Source organism: Nanorana parkeri, unplaced genomic scaffold (assembly GCF_000935625.1).
Source record: "Nanorana parkeri isolate BGI_ZX_2015 unplaced genomic scaffold, ASM93562v1 scaffold169, whole genome shotgun sequence".
Classification (NCBI taxonomy): domain Eukaryota; kingdom Metazoa; phylum Chordata; class Amphibia; order Anura; family Dicroglossidae; genus Nanorana; species Nanorana parkeri.
This window is the reverse complement of record NW_017306437.1, coordinates 739207-764855: the sequence shown is the minus strand read 5'-3', so window position 1 is coordinate 764855 and position 25649 is coordinate 739207. Positions and strand designations below refer to the sequence as shown.

At 43.4% G+C, this 25649-nt stretch overlaps 1 protein-coding gene across 1 annotated transcript in view; it reads right to left on the bottom strand.

Moving 5' to 3' along the window:
• Positions 1–24567, bottom strand: part of CENPJ (centromere protein J) — a 58899-nt gene extending 34332 nt beyond the window's left edge. Inside the window, exons 1-5 of the mRNA XM_018554673.1 lie at positions 24093–24567; positions 16526–16646; positions 11227–11463; positions 9157–9241; positions 6587–6692 (exon numbers count right to left, since the gene is read on the bottom strand). Coding sequence (XP_018410175.1) covers positions 6587–6692; positions 9157–9241; positions 11227–11463; positions 16526–16646; positions 24093–24500 — 957 coding nt within the window. The 5' untranslated portion in view covers positions 24501–24567. The remainder of the gene's footprint in view (positions 1–6586; positions 6693–9156; positions 9242–11226; positions 11464–16525; positions 16647–24092) is intronic.
• Between the last annotated feature and the right edge of the window lie 1082 nt (positions 24568–25649).

Here is a 25649-nt window from a genome sequence, read left to right as displayed (position 1 = left end):
GCGCCATTTATTGATACTCTCTGTACCCGTTCCTTTAGCCAGTTCTCTATCCATGTACACACCCTTCCATCTATGCCCATAGCTCTTAGCTTGTATAGTAAGCGTTTATGAGGTACCGTATCAAAAGCCTTAGCGAAATCCAGATATACCACATCCACAGACCTCCCTCCATCCAGATCTTTACTTATCCCCTCGTAAAAAGTCAGTAGGTTAGTCTGACAGGAACGTTCTTTCCTAAACCCATGCTGATTATCACTAACTATACCATTAGCCTGAACAATTTCTACTAAAAATAGTCCTTAATCATTCCCTCTAGCAGTTTGCACACTACCGATGTAAGACCAACTGGCCTATAATTCCCAGGTTGGCATTTTGCCCCCTTTTTGAAAATTGGAATTACCGTAGCCCTCCGCCAGTCACTTGGAACTCTACCAGTCATTAGAGAGTCCTTAAAAATGAGGAATAACGGTCTTGTTATAACCGCGCTTAGTTCCTTATGTTGAACATATATGAAAAAGTTGTACAGTATAACACAAACTCACACTGGTTCAGGAGTCAATGTTCATAAACAATTTCCAGTAAAAGAAAAAAAAAAAAAAAATCACAAGATTGCATTAAATTATCTTTAAAATAACAACAAACACACCTTTAGAAATGTTTAGTAATGACAACTGTGACATAAGGAAAGGGAAAGTCATCGAGGGGCAATATATTTCCCCTCGCTTTCTGTCCTATGTACAGGACTAGCGGAACCCAGACCGGGTTTTCGGGCTGACTTTGGGTTTGAGTAATCCAGCTCGGGTTTTGCGTCTCTCACCTGGATTACTAATTGCTTAACGATTGCCTATCCAGGTGAGATAAAAGGAGGAAGGCTGAAACAGGATGTTGCTCTGGCTTGGGACTCTGACTTCTGAGAGAGCTATAAGTTGGATGTGGGTGAGAAAAAGGTTGCTAAAAGTACTTTATGTTTTGTAAGGTGGCTGAGATAAGCTCACCACTTGGTAGAGAGGAACCTGCCTGTTTAGTCAGAGCCTGGATGGCAAGGATTTATTTTCGGTTTTATTGCAACCTTTTAATAAAAACCCCGACGGCAAGTCGGATTGAAAAAGAGCTTTTGCTGCCTGGGACTACCTTTTTTTCCCAGGGAAGGTGATCCCCATTTGAGCTATACCCCAAACAACCTACAAACACATACTTCTAGATAATTGCAGGCTTCGTATTATTTGCATACCTTATTTCTCTTTTCTTCCCCAGTCTTATGGCAGTGGCCATGTCTACTAAGGGCAGATTACTAGCTCTACTTTTACTTCCTGGATTTCTAGACATGTGACCAATAGGAAGATGTCACCAGCACACCAAACGATGATAACCGCAACTAAGTGCTCAATTATTGACAAATGCGGTCTCTCGTTAGCAAGCGCTTTCGGGGCCACACAGGGTCCCCTTCATCAGGCTCAGAGATTAAGGGGACCCTGTGTGGCCCCGAAAGCACCTGTCAATAAATGAGCACTTGATTGCCGTTATCAGCGCTTGGAGTGCTGGTGACACCTTCCTATTTGTCTACCTGTGGCGGCGCCATCCGCAGTCATTTCGAGCACCCGTCTTCATATTATGGGAATCCCAGTAAGGAGTGTGGCAAGGTCTCTTCTTTTCTTGTCCTTAGACATGTGACCATGCACATCATCTCAGGGGACAAAAATGCCTTTCCCTGAAATGTTGTGATGAGATTTCCCAGCATTGCTCTATTGATGACAAGGCAATCCCAGTGTGCATTGCTTAGGCCAGGGGTAGGCAACCTTGGCTCTCCAGCTGTGCTGAAACTACAAATCCCATAAGGCATTGCAAGCCACAGGCATGACTCCCAGAGGCAGAAGCATGATAGGATTTGTAGTTTCAGCTCAGCTGGAGAGCCAAGATTGCCTACCCCTGGCCTAAGCAAACGGAAGTCATTTTGCCCTTTCAAAGCAGGAAGTGAATGTGTACGTATTTCAAAATCACAGCATTTTACACCAGACATGGTATGTTATCATCATACAGAGAGGGATGCATTGGTAGAAATTGATTTGAGTGTAAAAGGTCCGCTTTAAGTTTATCCAGTCATGAGAAAAATAGGCTTATTCTGAAAATGCTAGTTTCCTAGCAATCTAGCCAATCTGGTGGGTGTACCTCCTGAGCCAGTAATCCAAAACAACATTCAGATCAGTAAAGTGCACTTGCAATTAAAATAAGGCGATTGCATATGGATTGTGTCCACTGGAGTTCCCGTCTCTATGATTCTAATGGTCGCATAGATCCGCCCACCTGTTGCATTTAGTCACTATTGACTTCCTCTGCAGACCGTCGCCTCAGAGGAAGTCAATAGTGACGAAATGCATCTGGTGGGCGGATCTATGTCACCATTACAATCATAGAGACAGGAGCTCCAGTGGACACAATCCATGTGCAATTGCCTTATTTTAAATAAATTTATTCTGACATACTACACTATGGGAACAGTGGCGTAACAATCAGGCCCAGGCGGCCGCTATGGGGCCCGGGGCACGGCCATCTCCCTGATGCCATGCGGGCCGCCTGGGTCGCTATGGCATCTGGCTCGGACAGCCAGGCTGCTGTGAGGAGGAACGCTACGTTCCTTCTCACAGCCGCTGCTGAGTTGGTGACCAACCAGCAGCTTCGCAGGAGGTGGCTGGGCCCGTCATCTGCGGCGATCGAGGGGGCGGGGCCCGGCGATCGAGGGGGCGGGGCCCGGCGATCGATTATTCATTTCTATTAGTTGTTCTGTGTGTGTGTTTTAATCAGTGCGTGATGTGTGTTGTTTCATTACGTGTGTGTGTGTGTGTATGTGTATTATTAAGTGTATAAATGTTTGAATATGCGTGTTTTCCTATTTTGCCCAAGGACCCATTCACACTGTGCATAAAATCCCGCTATTTTGCACATTTTTGCGAGAAGTCTCCGGCCAATGTTATTCAATGGAGCTGTTCTAATGTACAGCTCCATGTCACCCGTCGCTTTAGCAGGACCCTTTTTCCTGCGGATTTCGCGTTATTTTTCTATTTTTGAATGCAGCCCGGCGGTGAAGGTCACGCAATTGTCGCTGGAACGTCGCCCCGAACAGTCGCGCTATCCCGGCCCCACTTGTAAGGTATGTCGCTTGGTGTGAATTGGGGCCGAAGGCAGTGATGTTGAACGTTTTTTAAACCCCAGCGCCCGAAATGCAATACAGTACTAAACTTATTTTCAGCGCTGGCACTTTGATGTAAATACATTTATTTTGCGTCCCAGTTTGGGCACTCGGGTTCAAAAAGGTTTGCCATCACTGGTCTAGACCATTAGACCTAGAGTTTTTTCTTACTATCATCAGCACAGGCATTGTGCAACACAGGTGTTGTGTATAACACAAAATTGTTTATCACTTTGCGACAATTTCACATTTCATTCTATTCTCACATTTTAGGAATATTTTTTTGAGTTTGTGAAGCGCAGTCTCTGTCTCTATCCATCTATCTATCTATCTATACACACACACACACACAGTATCTGACAGAAAGTACACCCCTCACATTTTTGTAAATATTTTATATTTCATGTGACAACACAGAAGTAATTACACTTTGCTACAGCTGTCCCCTCCAAATTACAACACACGGCCATTAATGTCTAAACCGCTGGCAACAAAAGTGAGTACACCCCTAAGTGAAAATGTCCAAATTGGGCCCAAAGTGTCAATATTTTGTGTGGCCACCATTATTTTCCAGCACTGCCTTAACCCTCTTGGGCATGGCGTTCACCAGAGCTTCACAGGTTGCCATTGGAGTCCTCTTCCACTCCTCCATGACGACATCACAGAGCTGGTGGATGTTGGAGACCTTGCGCTCCTCCACCTTCCGTTTGAGGATGCCCCACAGCTGCTTAATAGGGTTTAGGTCTGTAGACATGCTTGGCCAGTCCATCACCTTTACCCTCAGCTTCTTTAGCAAGGCAGTGGTCGTCTTGGAGGTGTGTTTGGGGTCGTTATCTTGGAATACTGCCCTGCGGCCCAGTCTCCGAAGGGAAGGAATCATGCTCTGCTTCAGTATGTCACAATACATGTTGGCATTCATGGTTCCCTCAATGAACTGTAGCTCCCCAGTGCCGGCAGCACTCATGCAGCCTCAGACCATGACACTCCCACCACCATGCTTGACTGTAGGCAAGACACACTTGTCTTTGTACTCCTCACCTGGTAGCTGCCACACATACTTGACACCATCTGAATCATATAAGTTTATCTTGGTCTCATCAGACCACAGGACATGGTTCCAGTAATCCATGTCCTTAGTCTGCTTGTCGTCTTCAGCAAACTGTTTGCAGGCTTTCTTGTGCATCATCTTTAGAAGAGGCTTCCTTCTGGGACGACAGCCATGCAGGCCAATTTGATGCAGTGTGCGGCGTATGGTCTAAGCACTGACATGCTGACCACCCACCCCTTCAACCTCTGCAGCAATGCTGGCAGCACTCATACGTCTATTTCCCAAAGACAACCTCTGGATAGGACGCTGAGCGCGTACACTCAACTTCTTTGGTCGACCATTGCGATGCCTGTTCCGAGTGGAACCTGTCCTGTTAAACCGCTGTATGGTCTTGGCCACCGTGCCAAGTTTCAGGGTCTTGGCAATCTTTTTATACCCTAGGCCATCTTTATGTAGAGCAACAAATTTTTTTTCAAGATCCTCAGAGTTCTCCATCAGGTCCTTGTCTGCTGATTGACAGCAGGCAGTGGACGGGTGCAATAGCCAGCCTGCTATTGCATTTTAAAATATCCAATAGCAGGCTGGGTATGGCTGCCAGCCTCTAGTTGCAATGGAGGCACAGGGCGGGGCTAAAGAGGCTGGGCGGGGCTAAAGAGGCTGAGCCCTCGTTGCCAACTATTCTCATCATCGATTTATTCGATTAGTTGTTGCATCACTAATAGACATGGTTCTCTTCTTCCATTCTCAACTACAATTATGCAAGGAAAACTACATGGCAGCAGTTTAATCTACGTCCGTCAAGATTAAATATTTTTATTGTCAATGTTTTAAAGGACTATAGTTTTCTCATTCCATCCCTACTACCATGACAGTGTTGCAATCTTCAGTGCATGTCTAACTTTGGAACCTTATTTTTCTGTGGTTTCAAGTAGGGATGTTCAGATACCAAGTACCGTACTTGGTACAAGTAGAGATACTATTTCAGCTGCAAGACTAGACTAGAGAAAAATTCAAAAGTTAAGAGGCAGCTGTCATTTGTAAGGAGCACACAGAGCTCCAGGGATTTGTACATCTCTGTTTTTTAATGTATGATTTTGTTTATAATATATATAAATAAATATATGAATAAATAATGCACTGATACCATTTTTTCAAGTACTGATACTTGCCCAAGTACTCACAGATACAAGTACTGATACATTTTTGTTTATTGTCATGTGAGTTTCTCTAAAACAATACAAACAAATGATTTCAGGACAGTGGTGTAGCGCCAGAGCCAGGTCCCAGCTGCAGCCACTGCGACCCTGGTAGTTTTCGTGGCACTGGTATCTGAACATCCCTAGTGTCAAGCCCTAAAACGTGTACCAGAGCTGCATTAACCACTAGAACAGGGTAGGCAACCTTGGCTCTCCAGCTGTGCTGAAACTACAAATCCTATAAAGGCATTGCAAGCCACAGGCATGACTCCCAGAGGCAGAAGCATGATGGGATTGGTCATTTCCGCACAGCTGGAGAGCCAAGGTTGCCTACCCCTGCACTAGAAGAACTGTTACCAGGGACGGACATGGGAGGCTGCAGTTGGGATTCACGACCCACAAACAAACACTAGAGAGGATTTAGACAAAGTCAACATACCAGCATGTTTTTGGAGTGTGAGAAAACAGAAGTACCCAGAGCAAGCCCAGAGAGAATATGCAAATTCCATGCTCATAGTATCCTGCCTGAGATTCAAACCAAGGACCCCATTGCTGCAAGACATATGTACTAACTACTATACCACTGTGCTTTCTGTGGTAGCCATCAGTGTGCTTAAAAATGAAAAAGTAGTATGACATATTATTTTAATATAGTTTGTTCTTTAAATACAAAATTGTTTTAAAAATGGTATTAGGCAAATTAATAAAAGGATGCATAATAACCAGCTGCCCAAGGCACCCAACCATGAGAACTTTATGGTAATATGGCAGTGACCATTATTAATACATATACCATGCTCTGCAAACAAGGCATACAACCATACGAACACAAGGGGACCACAATATGAGCCTATGGGCCACAATGGCAGTGCAATTATTCTACTTACTCAAGCAGAAGAAAACAGATTGGAAGCATTTAAATACAATTATAAATTTTATCCAAGAGCACGTTTTTAAAACAAATTTCTCATACATTCTTCAAGAAATCTATTAAATATCAAACTGAACCAAATGTAAACATGAATACCTCCTCAAGATGCTAATTAACAGCCCCTACAACTGTATGAATCTATATTAGATCAGACTGTAGGCCTACAAATGCACAGGACTTTCCCTATTTCAGCACAGGGTGTGGACAAATCAGATTAGTGAAGGTACCTGTCTGTGTTCAGTTTCTTGAAGTCGTTGTTCTTCAATCCTCATTTGTTCCTCCAAGAATTCTTCAAATGATGCCTTTCTCTGCTTGATGCTTGAAACTATTGGTCTTCAGAAAAGAAATGTCATTATATTATTCTGACACATCTAAAATGTGTAATTTACACACACTCCCAAAACAGAAACAACAGGCCTTTATTTAATGCTAAAAAAATAATCGATATTTGAAATGTTCCTTTACCAGTAACATTGCTTTGCTCAAAATACCCACCTGTATGGGATGAGTATCTTGGTCTTTATAAAACAAAAACACACCAGATCGAAAAAAAATATCTATGGTTCTGCATGGATGCAGATACAGTGGTTTGTAAAAGTATTCACCCCCATGGCATTTTTTCCTATTTTGTTGCATTACCACCTGGAATTAATATGGAGTTTTTTCCACTTTGAAGATGCAAACAAAAAATAAGACAAAAAAATGAAAACCTGAAAGTGCATAACTATTCACCCCTCCAAGGATAATACTTTTACAGCTGCAAGTCTCTTGGTGAATGTCTCTATAAGCATGGCACATCTAGCCACTGGGATTTTTCCCATTGTTCAAGGCAAAACTGCCCCAGCTCCTTCAAGTTGAATGGGTTTCGCTGGTATACAGCATTCTTTAAGTCATGCCACAGATTCTCAATTGGATTGAGGTCTGGGCTTTGACTAGGCCATTCCAAAACATTTCAATGTTTCCTCTTAAACCAGGAGTCTTGCTTTAGCAGTAAGCTTAGAGTCGTTGTCCTGCTGGCAGGTGAACCTCCATCCCAGTCTCAAATCTCTGGCAGACCGAAACAGGTTTCCCCTCAAGATTTCCCTGTATTTAGTGCCTGCCATGATTCCTTCAATTATGACCAGTTTGCCAGTCCCTGCAGATGAAAAACATCCCCACAGGAAGTTTCACATATTTTTTCTTTTCTTTTAAATAATAAAAGGGATGGATATACACACGCATTCACAACTCACACACAGAGGTTGAACTTGATGGACCGGTGTCTTTTTTCAACCTCAAACACTATAGATATGTATAAAAAAAATTGCAGCTAGCATTTTATTGCATTCTACAGGGCCTTTGCTTTCAGAAAATATATAATCGTTTGTGGGGTTTTAAGCTGTTTTCTAGCCAAAAATTCAGATTTTTATTATATGTGGGCAAATATTAGCTGCTCTGGGCAACGAGGGGTTAATACTGTAATTGTTAGCTTACAGAATGATAATTAATATATAATAATGATTACAGAATTTAAAAAATTTCATAAAATATATATGCATGCAATTTGCAGCTGGAGTAGACACTCATAAGTCTTCAACAGGAGTAAACACCTAAAAAATAGCTTTATCGCAGCCTACATTTCTCCAAAAAAAAAAAAAAAAAAGAAGGATTTAGAAAGAGAGGCGGATAGAGATACAATAAACCAATGAATGATTCACTCTAATAACAGTAATCATTTCTAACAGAATACGCAGCCCTGCAGCCCTTACCCCAAAAGGCAGTAGAGCCCTTAAGAGATATAAGAATCAAATTTGAGGACTCAACCTACCACCATATTAGCTTTTAATGACTATATAAAAAGATAAAAGTAAAAACTAAGAGAATGGACAAAAAGGTACTTCGTATTTATTAAAAAAAACAAAAGCAAAAAAACAAAATCAGAATTAAAAACAGGTAATATTTATAGTTATTTAAATTTAACATTTCACCAATTAAAACCTATTTAAAAATAAATAAAATTACAGATTCAATAAAATCTTCAACTTTTTTTCATCACATGGAAGGAAATGCACATTTCACAAGTTCACAGCAAGAAAATTACCAATTTATCTGCCAGACATCAAATCAGCTCCTAACTTTGACAACTAACTTGGCATCTGCTGGAATAAAACCCAATCTAGTGTCGTCAACCCTCCTGTAGTTCTCCCCCTGCTGGACTACAGAACACTTCACTACAGCAAGGTAGGAGCACACTGGATTTCTGGCAGAACAGGTATTTTTCTGTACCTGCAGCATTTTTTACAGAGATAAAACATGGGGTGATGTGCATGTACTGAAGATGTGTACTGAATGTGTTTTGTTTTTTTTTTCCCCCCCTGACATACATTTTAAACAATATGTGCAAAGTACTTTTCTCCATTCTTTCAGTTTTGTGACTCCCTTAATGCTGTCTAGGTAAGTGCATTATCTTTTTTGAGTTACGAAATACTGACCAGTAGGTAGATTATGTGTAATTACTTTGCAAATGTAAAACATATGGAGCAGAGGTGAACATACTGTATAATCTGCAATATGCTTAAATCAAAGTGATTTTGATCATTCTTTGTTACTCGTTGGCAATCACTAAAGTGAAATCTGATCTCAAATAAGCTTTAACACCCAACATCCCCCACCATATGTGCAGGTGGCCAGCTAGAATGTACAGAGGTGAACATGAATTTGAACACCTGCCAAGGACACCACAATCTGTCTTGGGACAAGACTGCCTTTAATTATAAATGTTAAAGAACCTATATATCCCATCTGTTCTGTAACTCACCTTTCTTCTGCTTCCACATTATTCGTTCTAAGGCTTTTCTTTAAGGAATCATCATGTGCTGACTCTTCTGTATCATCTTCATCACCTTCAGTACCAAAAATACATTATATATATATATAGCAATTATACTATGTAGCAAAAAATTACTTTTTTTAGTGAATAAAACAAAATATACACATTAAAGTGCAGACTAATGTAAGTGATGACACGTAGTGTAGGCACATAAAACCTAGAAAGTATGAAGATGCCGAAAGCACATGCAGATGACCACCCTGGGTTAGAAGAACATGATTTCATACTTTCCAAATAGTCTGTTGCTGACCCATTGATATAGAGCCCATATTCCTAACCAAAGATACTGCAGAAGAGGAACTCTCAGGTAAAAATATACCTTTAGAAACCAGATAACCCAGAACATAAAAACATGTTTTAAGCAAAAAGAGCCCTGTTTGCAGTACACACATTATTTTATTATAAGTTACTGCCTTGGTGTAGATAGTGGTAACATAGGAAGTACTTCCAAAATATCCTAAAGGGCATACCCTTACATACAATGACATTTACAAAGCTCCCCTCATTAGCCTGGTAGCACATTCCACTGAGAAGCAGGGCCTTGTATTGACAACATATGAAGCACTGATGGGTGTATGGATGTCTTGATGGCGGTTGATATATATTGGAGGGGCCAGGAGGAAGATCTGGGTGCTATATCAGATGACTTTTGGCAGACACTCCTCTAGTATCCCTTTCACCTTCACATCGCTTGACAATCATTTATTCTACACAGCGTTTACCACACTCCCCAAAAATTGTATTGGTTTGTGTAAAAGGGAGTCTGGAGCCTGTCCTAGAGGTCAGGGGAAACCACCAGAACTGATGCATACGTTATGGAGATGCCAAAAACTCTTCAGCTTTGTGTCCTCTATTAATGTTGTATGCGTTGCCAATGTTTCTATGGCTCCCATGACTTTCTTATTGAACCTTACTGATGAGAACACGTATACTAAGGAGACCTTCTCTCCAATTAGAAGTCTTCTTTTTGTTGCAAGAAAATGAATAGCTTTAAAGCAACCCTCCTACTGTAAGTGAATAGTATGCTCAAGTTAATTTGCTACTCCCAAAGGAAAAATTGGTGCATCAGCATAGGAGTTGTCCCCAAATATGGGATGCATGGCTCTCTACTCCTGGATTAGCTCCACCTGCTCTGATTCTGTAATACCTGCTGGGTTAAGGTAGCACAATATTTTATTACCCTTCCTGTGCTCACGTACTGGATCTCACATGATCATATCATTGATTGTGTAATGGCTGGTTTTACTTTAAATGTTTTGTACTTCTTTTTTTTCATGTTGGTTGAAACATTTATAATTTGCTTCATGTGAAGCTTAATTGCTCTATGTTCGTGCTAGATTTCTAGATGCTGACTTGGTATGTTAGTATATCACAATGTTTCCCACAGTTTAATAGCATCACCTGTGATGAGCTTCATTGACTTGGAATGATATATCTTCACACATTTAGGCTGAAAAATATAAGCTATTTCGTATTTAGCTTACTGTGGTAATATTTGTATTACGAAATTGTGAAATGTTATCTTGCACAATGTTACATATTGTATGAATGTAAACAGAGCATGTGTTCCATCTTGGTACATTGGTTTACCTTTATTTGCGTGTGTATAAAAACCTTTGAAAAATAAGAAAAAAAATAATAATCCGTAAAGCTACAACAAGAATGTAAAGTAGAAACCCTCAGGTGCTTGCACATACCCCACAATGTCTTGCAATTGTAGAGCCCTGGGACCCCTGACACTCAGATACACATGCCAACATGAAACAGCAAAGCCAATGGCTTGCACACCCATTCCCAACTTTCTCTTATGCCTTACTTTCTTACTCTTTGCTTAGTAGAGCACTCTGGATTTTGGGGGTGGCAAAATTTCAGTTATGGAAACTCGTGCACCCAGAATAATTTTAGAGAAATGTAACATATATCCATAAACCTGCTACTGTAGAAACAAGTACTATATGTGCAAAACACTGATGAACAGAGATATGGACTCATACTCACCACTATAATCCTCTACGACCTCTTCCTTTAACAAATCCTCTAATGTTTTCGATTTATTTGGACTGTATTCTTGAGCAAGCATAGATGATGGCCGGGACGAACTCCTAGACAGCTCAAGCTTTTTGTACAAGTACTCTCTGGGGATATTCCCACTGACCGGAGACATAAGACGGGACACACTTTTTTGCGATACGGAGCCACCAATATGTGCCGATAGGAGGTTTTGCTGGTCATATTCTGGAATTTAAAATACAAGGTCAACTCAAATGGTCAACTTTAAGTCACGTTTAAGAGAAAGTGCATAATAACATTTTAATACATGGAGAATACAGACAAACATGCCTTGCATTGTCCATTTCATCACCAGCAGCCTTAAATATAAAAGTTCTATAACTGTGAAGGGTTCAATGGGACTAAAGTAGGCTTACGTCACCACTAAGCATGGATGTTGGGATTATTAATATACAGGATGTATATAGTGCCAACAGTTTGCGCAGCGCTTTACAATATAAGAAAGACATTACAATCACAATACAATTCAAGACAAGATGGTAAGGAGGGCCCTGCCCGTGAGGGGTTACAATGTAAAAAGGAGGGGCAAGTGATACATGAGGAGATAGCTGTGTGGGGATAATTTGTTTGAGAAAGTGATTGTTCAGTGGTTAGGTTGAAGTGGGATATGTGATGGTTATTGGGTGACATCATTAAAATGTGTTACAACATGTACTTATTTATTGTCTCGTTATTGTTTTAAAATGTATTTACTATGCTATACAGTACTTCTGAGGAAGCCCCTTTTTCGAGGGCAAAATGTGTCAAGAGTGTGCAACACTTCCTCCACTCACAAGATATATTCAAAGCTGTGAATGAAACAAATGTATCTAAAACACCATTATGAACATTTGATATGAATAGAACGATCTCATGGATACATGTGGTGAGGTTGTTGCCAATATAGACGTGGCCTGTACTGTTTAATTGTAACTAGCTCTTACATTTGTATTGTTGTATATAAAAAGGTACATAATATACTAATTTTAGCTACAAAGAAGTAAAATGGGAGTTTTAATTAATATTTTCATGAGTACACCTTAAAAAGCCTTTCTAGTTCACTGTTATAAGTGATCAGGGTGTGGTTTATGAATTTGGGTCCATAACCCCACGGTCTAAGTTGCTATTCTTGTTATCCAACAATGTTTACTTGTCACTAGACAGAGCTATAATTAAAACAATTTAGGAACATTTCTTTCAGAGGGATGAATACCGCCTGTAAACTATTCCCCCTTTTAAAATGTAGGTACTACCGGAAAACGATGATCCTTGTTGCTGCTCAACAAAGAAAAATGTAAGAACGGTCTAATCCAGCAAAGTTATTTTGCTACATTATCTCCACACTGCAGTCAGCCTGCTTTGTAATGATTTACTGGTTTTAGCTTACTGCTGGTTGTTATGGCTGCCACTGAAGAGGTTTGTATACAATCTCAAGAAACAAACGAAAGGTGGAAGGCTAAACTGTTAAAATTCAATGCCAATTTTCAGAATGGTCAAAGAACAGAACCACCAGCATACATTTCTTCTATCAAACAAACAAAAACTTAAAATACAACTTTAAAATGGACATAAAGTGAAATAAAAGGAAGGAAAAAGATAACAGCCTCAGGAGGTTGGACTTTCAAAAAACAAGTCAGCAGGCAGTTCCCATATTTGTTTTCATACAGGTTATCTTTAAAACTACGGATGCACAGATACCGGTTTTCCGGTATCGAGCACCAGTACCGATATCTTTTTTCCAGTACCTGCCAATACCGAAAGTTCCATTAAGGAAGCCAAGCGGCGTGTAATGACTCACCACCTGGCTTCTTGATTAGCGTTGAAGCCGGCCGGCATGTAAACACTCGCCACCCGGGCTTCTCTATTAGCAGGGAAGCAGTCTCCATGCTCCCTCATCACTAGGTGACAAGGAAGCATGGAGCCAGCTTTCTGGCCAATCAGGAAGCCGGGCGCCGCGTAATGACTTGTTGCCCGGCTTCCTGATTGGCCAGCTTCTCGACCAACCAGGAAGCCGGGCAACGAATCATTACACGGTGCCCGGCTACCTGATTGGCCAGGAAGCCGGCTCCATGCTCCCTCGTCACCAGGTGGCGAAGAGCATGAAGCCGGCTATCTGGCCAATCAGAAAGCCGGGGGGCAGGGAACGACTTGTCGTCTGGATTCCTGATTGCCCGGTTTCTCGACCAATCTGGAAGTCATTACACGCTACCCTGCTTCCTGATTGGCCGGGAAACCGGTTCCATGCTCCATTGTCACCAAGTGACGAGTAATGACTCGCTGCGCTACTTTCTGATAACAAAAGCCCAGCTATTGGGATAAGCATCGGATCACTAGGGCGAGTACAAGTACTCACCCAAATACGCAGCATCGGCACAGATACCAATACAAGTATCGGTACATCCCTTTTTAAAACTGTTACTACCCTTTTGCCTAGATTTACCCTTTGCCAACAGCACTTGAAGGAAAAGAAGCTAAAATGTATTTTCCAAACAAGTGCCAAATACACAACTGGCATGGTAGCTTTATTCAATAAAGATTTATTGGTCTTATTGGGCAGCTCAGTGTATAGTCTGTAGAAGATAGTATACAGGCAGGTAAGTTTGTTTTGTGGCAGAGGAGAGCCAACGTTCAATAGTCTGCCTTTTTGCAATTATTTCTTCACCACTCATGTTCTGCATTAAAAGTGGACAAAAAAATAAATCAGAAATGACATGACATACAGGATGTAGCCTGTCATCAGCATTAACAAAAGCTGTTTTTTGTGTTTCCCCCCATAACAGATGTTACCTGATGATCCTGCAAACAGTTCCATTAGTTTTCTATTTCATGTAACAGACCAAGCTGTCTAAAAAAAAGACAGTTACAGGGTAGACACAAACTATACAACAATGACAGAGGTCAACTTTTATTCATTTGATTTAAACTTTTCTTCCAAAGAAAAAAAACTAAACTACTTCTAAAAAGGTGTTAGCTGAAGCCAGACTTCAATTTGTTTGTTATTTCGTCTAGGTTTGTCCAAGGCTACAGGGTGACAACCCTGTTGTGTAATGTTGTCACCCTGTTAAAGCACACCTTGCATGTAAATGTATTAAATGCCACGGGGGGTTGGGGGGGGGAGCAAAGCTTACCTATTGATTTGTATACTCTTCTCTCCTATTGTGCTGCACACAAAAAAAGCTACAACAAGGGTAAGTATTACTGATGTTAATAGCCAATGTTCCAGTAGCAGGTGCAAGCAACAATAATGGATCGTTCACACCATCTGCATTTAGGCTGAGCTGGTCGGTTTTTCTCCAGCGCAGCCAGAACACAAGACTAGGCAATTTGCCTCGTCATGGATGGTAACAGTTCTCACCACAGTGTTCCCTGAGCAAGGGAGTTCTGTGCTTACAATCTAAAAGTGGTCATGCACTTTGCGAGTTTCAGCCGGTTCCTGAGGAACCTGTTCGGCCGGCATCCCTCGATCAGCTGATCGCAGGAGGTGGCTGGACATTCTTTGTATGAGCAGAGGCGGCAGCCACTGAGCTGCTGGCTCTGTTCGGGTATTCTAACAGTTGCCGGAGGCCGCTGTCAGAATACAGCGTTGAGGGAGGAATCTGCTCTATTTGTTTTGTACAGCTCGTGCGTTAGACGAAACAAACAGAGCGGTTTATGGCCAGCTTAAATCCCTGCTACATTGTATCCAAAATCAGGTAAACTGTACATTTGATGACACCAGCTCTGCGACTTGCTCTGCTGTCACAGATGGCAGTAGAGATTGTCAATCTGGAAAAAGACAATCCACATGTCTGTGTCCAATGACTGCTACTAGCACACAGTGTCTGGTTGGCAACTAACGGTTTTTAACCACCTACCATCCGCCGAACGCTGAAAGACGGCCGGACGTCTCCTGGATGCAGGTGGGCATCTTTAGACGTCCTTTGTGCCCGTGCGGGAAACCGCCAGGATTTTAGATGGCCGTTTACATACACGCGGTCCGGCGTCTGTAAAGAAGCCCGATCGCTTGTATGATGCAAGTCAGGGTGCGCCCCCCTCCTTGCCTCTCCTCGCTGCCGCTGTCCCCGCCATCTCGGGCAATGTGGCTCTCTGCACTGAGAACGGAGGGAGTTCAGTACACAATCTCCCTCCGATCTCTGAATGGAGGAAGTGATGTATATTACATCACTTCTGGAATTCCTCTGTCACTCTCCAGTCCAGTAACCGGAGAGAAGCTGATGAAGCAGATCTGTGCTTCATCAGCTTCTCTGGGGGTCCCAAGGTGACATTATTGGTCTTAGAGACACCTGATGTCTCCATAAAGGGGACCTGTCACTGTAATTTATCACATAGGGGACTTCTTATCCCACTATGCGACAATAATAAAGTTAAGTGGAAAAAAAATTGCTCACAAAATACATAAAATTTACACACACACAAAAAAAAAAAAATCCACAAAAATGTTTTAAAGTCCCCCCCACCACCACACAGATGCGCAAAAATGCGTTCGGTGTGCCTACAGGCAAAAACGACGATTGCTCCAATTATGCCACACGTTACATATCGCCGCGACCGTTGCAGTGGGAGCAATAATTCCAGGCCCATTAATCACACATAACATTAAATTGATGAGTAGTAAAATCTTTTAAAGAGTCGCCTATGGCCAATTTTGGCTATGGTAGTTTTATGTGATTTCGCGTGCACGCGCAATTTTAAGGCTTGACATGTTTGGTGTCAATTTACCCGAGGTGACCCTGCCTTTTATATTTTACCAAAAAATTGGGTAATAAATAAATGTTTCCCAACATAATAAAAAGGGAAAACCGTTTTTTTTTAATATTAGTTTCTTTTTTTGTTATATAATAAAAAATTAAAACTGCAGTAGTGATTAAATACCACCAAAAGAAAGCTCTATGTGTCCCCAAAAAAATTGTATAAAATTAATTTCAGTACAGCGTTGCATGACGGAATAAACGCCAGTCCAAGTACCGTAGCGCTGAATACTGAAAAATGGCCTGGACAGTTTCCTAAACACCCCGGTCAACAAGTAGTTAAACTACTATTCAAACAGGAAATTGGATTCAGAGAAACAAATGGACACAAGAAGCAGTGAATACAAATATTTGATAGTTTTTTTAATAACTAACTTTATATATTTTTCCTCAAAAGGTAAAGATACAATTATAATGCATTATCTAAATTTGGATAAAACAAAAAAACAGTCCAGTAGAATCCTTTCACATTCCATGAGTTACAAAGTGACGCGACTCACCTGAGTATACAGGTTGCCTTGACATATGAATCAGCATCTTCTGCTCTTCCATGAGCTTTTGGAGCTGTTCCATCTGTTGCTGTTTTAGCTGCTCTTGTTTCTGTTGTTGTAGTTCCTTCAGCTATGAAGTTGAAACATTATCAGGCTATATTATACATTAAACGGACTATAAACAAGCAGCAACATGCATTTCAGGCTAGGTACATTATAAATAGGCCAATCACCCCTCAGATATTTAACACATAAAAGATGAAAACCACAGAAAAATGCAGCAGCGCTGGAGAAGAGCACACCTGTAAAGCAAGCGTACCCTAATGTGCAGTACACACAGCATTTAAGGGCAACAACACACCTTTCACTCAGCAGCTTACTATGGCTTTAACATGCACGGAATAGTTTAAATAGGCCCCAGATGAAATGTATATAATTAAAGCAATAAATGACAAATTATATCACAGAAGTGAGCTTGGAGCGGTGACTACTTTACAACTCACACAGGGACCATGTGGAACAAAAGTAGTCACCTTCCAGAAGGAAGGACAGTGTAAGCACCAATTCAGCACAAAATTTGTCTTCAATTATTTTGAGGGCAGCCCGCTGGGGACCTGCCGAGGACCCACTTGAGGAGCGAGCAGCCGGCTATTACAGAGCTGCATCTGACGCGGGCGGGCTGACCGGGTGCAGATGGCAGAGAGGTAGCGGCGAGGGGACAGTCAGTGACGGGCCCCCTGATGGCTGCGGGCCCTCGGTTCGTGCCCGACTGGTCAGTCCGCCCCTGCTTCCGACCGAAAGTGAGGTCTTGCTGCGACAACACTTCCACACGGTAATGGCGCACGAAGGTATCTTGACGTGACCAGACGGCTGCCTTGCAAATCTGGTCCACCGATGCCCCAGCTTTCTCTGCCCAGGAAGTGGCCAACGCTCTAGTAGAATGAGCTTTAATAGAGGAAGGGACTTCTTGTCCTTCGGAACGATAAACACTACGTTATAACCTCTCTAATCCACCTGGCTAGCGTGGCTTTGGATGCCTGCAATACCTTTCTAGCTCCTGCATACAGGATAAAAAAATGGCTAGACTTTCTAAACGGCCTAGACTTCTCTAGATAATTAATCAAGCACCTTCTAACATCTAGGGAATGAAAGGCTTCCTCCCTAGGATTTTTAGGGCTATCACAAAACGAGGGAAGAACAATCTCCTGAGACCCATGAAACTGGGAGGACACCTTTGGTAGGTACAAAGGATCAGGCTTCAGAATAACTATCTGGCAATATGACCAAATAAGGTTCTTTGATCAAAATTGCCTGTAAATCTCCAATACGTCTAGCTGAAGTGATGGCCAATAGGCAAACCATTTTTAGTGACAACCACTTCATAGAGATATCTGCCATCGGCTCAAAGGGGGGTTTAGATAGACCAACTAAAACTAAAGACAGATCCCATGGAGGAAACAAATTTATTTTTCAGCGGGCAATGACGCTCCGCCGCCAAAATGAATCACCTAATTAAGGGGTCCTCCAATAATTTGGACTGCAAAAATACAGACAGAGCTGAATGCTGGACTTTCAGTGTACTGATCGCCAAACCGTTGTCCAGGCCTTCCTGCAAAAAATCCAGGATGATAGGGACAGAAGGTGACATAACATTTTTGTTTTTACACCATGAAGAAAAAACCCTCCAGACTTTACTATAAATCTTTCTCGGAACAGTTTTTCTGCTAAAAAGAAGGGTATCAATTACTTTTTCAGAACAGCCTTTTACCTGCAGTATCCGCCTCTCAGGAGCCATGCCGTCAACCGAAAAAAATCCGGGTTCGGATGGACGACCGGCCCCTGAGAAAGCAGGTCCTTCCGCACGGGCAGCCCCCAAGGAGGGAGGATAGACCGGACCCGTAGCTCCGAGAACCACGTCCTTCTGGGCCACCAGGGAGCTATCAGTATGAGGGTACAAGATGACCTGGTCAACTTCTGGAGAATGCAAGGGAGAAGTACTAGAGGTGGAAAGGCACACCTCAGATTGAAATTCCAGTTCTGGGCCAGCGCATCCACCCCTTTGGACTCCACTTCCCTGCCTAGGGAATAAAATACAGGTGTCTTTTTGTTGAGACTGTTGGCGAACAGGTCCACTTCCGGCTGCCCCCACAGGGCTACAAGTTGTGCAAACACCTCTGGGTGAAGCTCCCACTCGTTCTGGTGTATGCGCCTGCGGCATAGGAAGTCCGCAGTCTCGTTGCAAACCCCCTTGATGTGGACCGCCGAAATTTAAACCACCCGGGACTCTGCCCAGTGAAAAATCTCTTCCGCTACATGCAAAAGAGTCAGGGATCGTGTTCCGCCTTGGTGATTTAAGTAAGCCACCGTCGTGGAATTGTCTGAAAACACCTTCACCTCCTTCCCCACCAGACCCTCCTGGAAGACTAGAACTGCCTCCTTTACGGCTGTCAACTCCCTTAAGTTTGAGGAGGCCGCTACCAGGCTTTGAGGCCAGGGACCCTGAGCAAAACCTGCTAACAAATGTGCCCCCCCAAGAGCTCGCATCGGTTGTGATATGAACGGGGTCTGTTTGACCCCACAACCTGCCTTGCCTCAGCTTTTCCCGGGACATCCACCAAGAGAGGGACTCCCGAACCTCCCTTGGAAGATGAACCATCTGTTCCAAAGAGTCCCTTCTCCTGTCCCATTTGGACAGAAGAAACACTTGAAGCAGCCTGGAGTAGAACTGAGCCCAGTCCAGAGCCGGAATTGCGGAGGTCATGACCCCCAATAGTCTCATTATCTCTCTTAATGACAGAGAGATGCTGGACTGGGCGGCCTGAGACAGCAACACCAGCTTGAGGATTTTCTCCTCTGTGAGGAACAACTTCTCCGCCACCGAATCCACTCTGTAGCCCAAAAAGACTACCGACTGGGCCGGGGTTAGGAAAATGGAAAATTGTATACTTACCTATCGGTAATTTTCCTTTCCTGATGCCAGTACATGGCAGCATACAATGGGCTGGGGGCAGAGCCATACCCATTGTATGCTGCCATGTACGGTGTCAGGAAAACAGAAAATTGTATACTTACCTATCGGTAATTTTCCTTTCCTGATGCCAGTACATGGCAGCATACAATGGGTATGGCTCCGCCCCCAGCCCATTGTATGCTGCCATGTACGGTGTCAGGAAAGATTTTTCCGCATTCACAATCCAACCCAGATGCTCCAGCAAGTCCCTTACAGACTGCAGGCTTGCCAAGACTTTCGCCTCTGACATGCCGTAAATGAGCAGATCGTCTAGATATGGAATCAGGCAGACGACCTGGAGGCGCAAAAATGGGACCGGTTCCGACAGAACCTTCGTAAATATTCTGGGTGCTGCTGAAAGGCCAAAGGGGAGTGCGCGAAATTGCCAGTGAGTTATCCCCACTTTTGTTTTGATTGCGAACCGCAGAAACTGTTGATGCTCTAGACAGATGGGTATATCTAGGTAAGCGTCTTTCAAATCCAGGGTGATCATAAAAAACTATTTTCGGTGGGTCTGGCGTACCGAGTAAATACTCTCCATCCGCAAATGTTTGAAGATCAGATACTGATTCAACTTTTTCAGATTTAAGATCAGCCTGAATTTGCCCGACGGTTTTGGTACCAAAAACACATGGGAATAAAACCCTAGAAATTCCTGCCCCATGAGGACTGGAACTACCACCTGCTGTGATACCAGAGTCTGAATACAATCTGTCAGTGCATGAGCTGCCTCCCTCTCTTTAGGCAGTCTCGTGAGAAAAAAAAAGGTTTGGGGCGGCTGCGTCTGAAATTCTAGGTGATAGCCCATTTGTAAGACATCCAAAATAAATTGACTGTCTGTAATCTTTCTCCAGCAGGACACAAACAGGGAAAGTCTTCCACCCATTCTGGTGGCGTCACTTAGGGTCCTTCTTTGTGGGTGCCGGAGCTGAAAAAAATAACTCCACCTTGGCTTTGTTCTTTATAAAGGGCCAGGTCTTCTTTTGAAACTGGGCTTTATTGGCCTGTCTTTACTGCTCCTGGTGGGGACGAAAAAATGGCCTACCACGCACCCTCTTCTTCTTCACAGGGAATTTCTTCCCTTTCTCAGATGACCTAGTTAAAACGTCACCCAGGCCGGAACCAAACAATAAATCCCCCTCAAACGGGAGAGAGCAGAGCAGAGACTTAGATGAAACATCTCCCTCCCAGGATTTTAGCCAAATAGCCCTCCTGGCGGAATTACGAAGCGCCCCAGTTCTAGCCGTGGCCCTCACAATCTCTACAGAGGCATCTGCTAAATAAGCGACCACCTTTCCAAAGGCTAAAAGAGAATCCAACACTTGCTCAGCCGGTGCCCCCTGAGATACGTGCAAGGAAGCATGTTCTAACCAGAGGTCCATATTGCGTGCTACGCAGGTAGCTGCTACTGCCGGAGCCATGGAAGCAGCGTTAGAGTCCCATGCTCTCCGCAGTAATGCCTCTGCTTTTCTATCCATCTGGTCCTTAATATTCCCAGCATCCTCAAACGACAAATCCGATTTTTTGGAAACCTGAGCTAATGCCGTTTAGGTCCTGCTGCGTTTCCAGGACCTAAACCCCAGAAATGTTCTCTCTGGCTCTTTCCACTCTTTCTCCATCAAGTCTTTAATAGACTGGTGAACCGGAAAACACTTACACTGAGGTTCAGCTAGGCCTCTATAAAGACGGTCCTGGACCAAAACCTCCCTAGGGGGTTCCAGGATTTGTTCTGTAGTATATATGGATTGCAGTAAACCATCCATATCTTCCGAAGAGAAGAGATTACATGAAGGTCTAGCGTCCTCATCTTCATCTTCCCAACCTCCCCCTCTTCTACTGAACTATCAGACTCAGAATCAGAGACTAGGTTGGTATTAGAAACCCCTTTAGGTGCAGCCAAAGGCAGAGCCTGACTTTGTAATCCTGAGGGACCGGGTAATCCTGAATTCCCTGCTGAACTGGCAACATATCGGAAAAAACTTCCTTAAATGACTGCATAGTTGCTACCATTTCAGTCCTCATTGAATCAAGGAACCCTTTCATCAGGGAAGAGGACTCATTAGCCAGAAGTTTATGTATGCAAGATTCACAAATGGGCTTAGAATAACCCAGAGGGAGTTTAATAATACAAGAGCCGAAAGCACTTTTTAATTTGTTTGACAACTGGGGCATCAGGTGGTACCGAACTCAGGGGTGTCAATTTCTCCGCAGGAGAGGGATCCTAGGCAGAAAAAACATACATGCATGAATGAATGCCTACAGAGTCCCGGTTGAAAAACGACCAGCACACTGTCTCAGGTAGGGCCCATAGTAACCTTCCTGTACTTACCCCACCCCTGGATTTGAGCACAGTGGCCGTCGGCTTGCTCCCTTCTTCCATTGGAGTAGCGATGGCAACAGGTTCCCCTGCGTCCTGAGATGGTCACAGCGTCCAGCGAGATGCGCAGCGGAAGTGGCGATCGCGGTCGCGCTGGAAGTGAAGTCACTTCCATTTATACAGGCCTTTGGAACGCACGGGCTGCCTTTTTGTGCGCTCCACCACCACGAGCGCACCGCTCCAACACCCCGAAGCCTTGAACCACCCGGACGGGCCGCAGCCTGGGACTTCAGGCTCCTTCCTACCTATGTCCACGGAGGAAAGGACCGCCTGGGACAGAAGAGGGGAACCCCTCTGTAACCGCAGCAAGGTCATCAGCAACCAGCAGCGCTACACAGAGGGGGGATCAGCGACCTCAAGATCGACCGGACAAAAGAAAAAAAAACAACAAAACGTGACGAAGTGATCCTGTAGGTAGGAAACACAAAAAAACTGAGGTAAGAGAGGGTGGGAGGGTATTTAACCAAGTTTTTTTATTGTGTTTCATGTAGTAGGAGGAGCCAATCATCTCTCAGGTTGCTGGCCTGGAAGATTGGAGAAAAGATACATTTTTGTTACTAGTTAGGGAACTTGAGGCCTGGTTCAGCCCTAGGAGTTTTTGAACAGTTCGAAAAGCGCTTTTAACTGCCCAACACAAGAAATCCCATGATTGTCAATGGCCCTGGTTCAGACCTGAGCAGAAAACCGCCAGCAGAAAAACGCTAAATACCTGAAAAGTTACAGGAGCTTCTTTGGGCAGTTAAAAGCGCTTCTTTGCCCCATAGACTTCATAGGAAATGCACTAAAACACGTAATCGAAGCATGTTGCACATTTTCGTGAGCGTTTTTGTGCATTTATACACGTGTTCTTCCATCGCCCACAATGGTTTATGAGCTGCCAATCAAAATGCGCGTTAAAATGCACATACAAATGTGCACAATGCACAAATAATCGCATGCTGTTTAACGCACGTATACACAGGATTTAACTCCTGAGTTTAGTGTCACTTTAAGAGTCCTGTGGCATGGAGGAGTCTGATAGCTGGCAAGGCAAGCTGGAATGCTAAAGAAAGCCCTACCTATTAGCTAGTTGCCTCATCTCTACTAACACAATTGTAATCTAACAAGGGTGATCAGCCATAGGTTGTCAAAATAATAAGAAAATCACTGCCAGGCTCAACAAGATCACACCAAGCGTGCTGGGTACAGACTGTAAAAACACAGAACAATAAGGCTGATGACAGCATGACAAACAGGTCAGCATGTTGAGCCCTGCCGTCTGCTAAGAGTGTCCATATTGAATACTCAACCAAACAATGAGCAAGGTGAACGTTACTGCCTCCAATTACAAAGTAAACAGTATAATGCACAAGGCATAATTAAAGGGGAACTCAAAGTTAGGAGTGTCAAGTTAGCGGTCAAATGTAAACATTCAGAGTTAGGACTTACCGGTAACTCTATTTCCATTAGTCTTCCAGGTTATGCACTTCTACAACATGCTCAACACTCCTATGCCGAGCATATGTCAGGGAACTTTCCCCCTGAAATCAGTCAAGAAGATCATCTGATACATTTAATTTTGTTCAGGCAAAAAAATAGAGAAATCAATATCGTAGTATTGTTCTCCACACATAACCTCGGAGTTAGGGATAGCTGGAATGGCCAAGCTGGTAGATCTGGACAATCTTGAGTTTCTAAATATTATAGAAGTACAGCCTCTATTAAAGGATAACTATGGACAAAAAATAAAAAAGGGACACAAATGCGATACAGCCTGTCAAAAGAATTAACTAAGCAAAATGTTATACTTACCTCACCCCAGTCATCCGCATTGCTGGGTGTGATGTCACTTTCCTCCCGGGGAAAGCAGTGCAGGCCAAGTCAAGCAAGAAGAGATTCCAGCACTCAGCTGTAGATCCTCAAATCATCTCTGAATTGGTGCTGACTCTGTCCTTCCTTCTGGAGGGTAGCTACATTTTGTTTCCTATGGTCCCTGTGTGTGTTGTAGTGTAGTCACCGCTCCAAGCTCACTCATGTGATGGACTACAATATGTGATGGACTACAATCTTAATACAAATGAGTAAACTAAACGTGAGATTGTAGAATCAGTATGGTAGTATATGGTCAGCATTAGATCCTGCACATGAGCCTGTTTTTTTCACCAAGTATACATGTTAGAAATTAATACATTTTGTAGATGTTAAGTTACCTGCTCAAGTTTTTTCAACAACGGGTCATTCAGTTCTTCTCTTAACACTTCATCCTCCCGAAACATGTTTCTACTTTGTGGCCTGCTTCTGCTAACTTCTCTTTCATACATGGCCTCTTTATACACAGACATATGTCCTCTAGGGTCTGGTCGCAGTTCTGGTTGTCTGTAACCAGCATCATGTTGTTCCAAAGAGTCCTCACTTATCAGGCTGGAATTTTCTGCAAATGGCGTTGGGGCACGCAGTCCTGATAGGGCACTGGAAGGCCTACGAGGCAGTCCTCCATCTTGCTCAAAGTTGGGGAATGCAGCATTTACAATGACACCAGAGCGTGCAATGGTGGGCATGTACTGCGTCATAAAATTGGGTTCACTGACGAATTCTGGAGAAGAAATCATTTCTGGCATATTCCAGAATTTGACGATGTTTTACAGAAACTGCAAGGATACCATTTTCACCGGATAAACCAGATAATTCAAATCTAAGAAATAAGATTATTAAATAGAATTAGTCTTGGCAATCCATTTGTGTTGATGTAATACCATTTATAAAACCCTGAGCTTTAATGGAGAACTATGGGGTCAGTGCTTTGCCCCATAGTTCTCCTCAAAGTCACGAGAGGACATAAACTAGCGTCCTCCCGTGACCCAAAGCTCAGTATATCGCGAGCTGCAGCTCGTGGTATACTGAGACTGCCGCAGCCAGGACGGATCCTGACATAACTGTTGAGATCCACCCAGCTGCGTGATTGACAGCTGACTCTGCCTATCTAGAGGCAGAGCCAGCTGTGCCAGCCCCCTCCCCCGTTCGTTCCTCCTGTCAGCGCTGGAGGATTAGACAGGGGAGGGGGGAATCCCTGCAGAGAGCCGTGAGTGACAGTCACAGCTCTCTGCAGGGAGATGATCGAGAAGTGAGCAAGCGACGGTATGTGTTTGCTCACTTCCCGATCTATTGAGCCAACATGTGACAGTTTCATTGTCACACGTCGGCTCGAACTATGAGGATGAGTGAAAATCACTCCTCATAGTTCTCCTTTAAAAGGACAAGTCACAAGTCAATTACATTAAAGAAGAATTAAAGTCTCTTTTTGGCATATATGCAGTGCTAGTAAGCAGTAGATACATGACCCAATATAAAAAAAAAAGTTGGCAAATACCAACAAACTTACCTGTGTCAGCGCCACTCGCTCCTCCTGCAGAAGGCTCCCGAACGCTGTGAAGGAGGAAGTGTGGGTGGGCGCATGCGCAGTCCAGAGAATCGGAGGGGAGAGGAGGAGAGCAGAACAGAAGCTGAATGGACACAGCTGGGTGTGCGCACGTTGGACAGACACCGCTGGACCCGAGGAGTCTGCGCTGGATCAGGGACGGGCACCAGCGCTGGTGTGACTGTGGAAAACGAAGCAAGGAAGAACTTGTTCGAATCAAGAGGCATCACATAAGGCGTACTTAAATGTCACTTTAAAAGAGAAAAGAAAAAAAGCCGTAAAAGCTGTACCTGTAAAGGATTGAATGCTTTCCTCTCCTGCCGCTCTGATCCAAAGACCTCCGGAGAGTCGA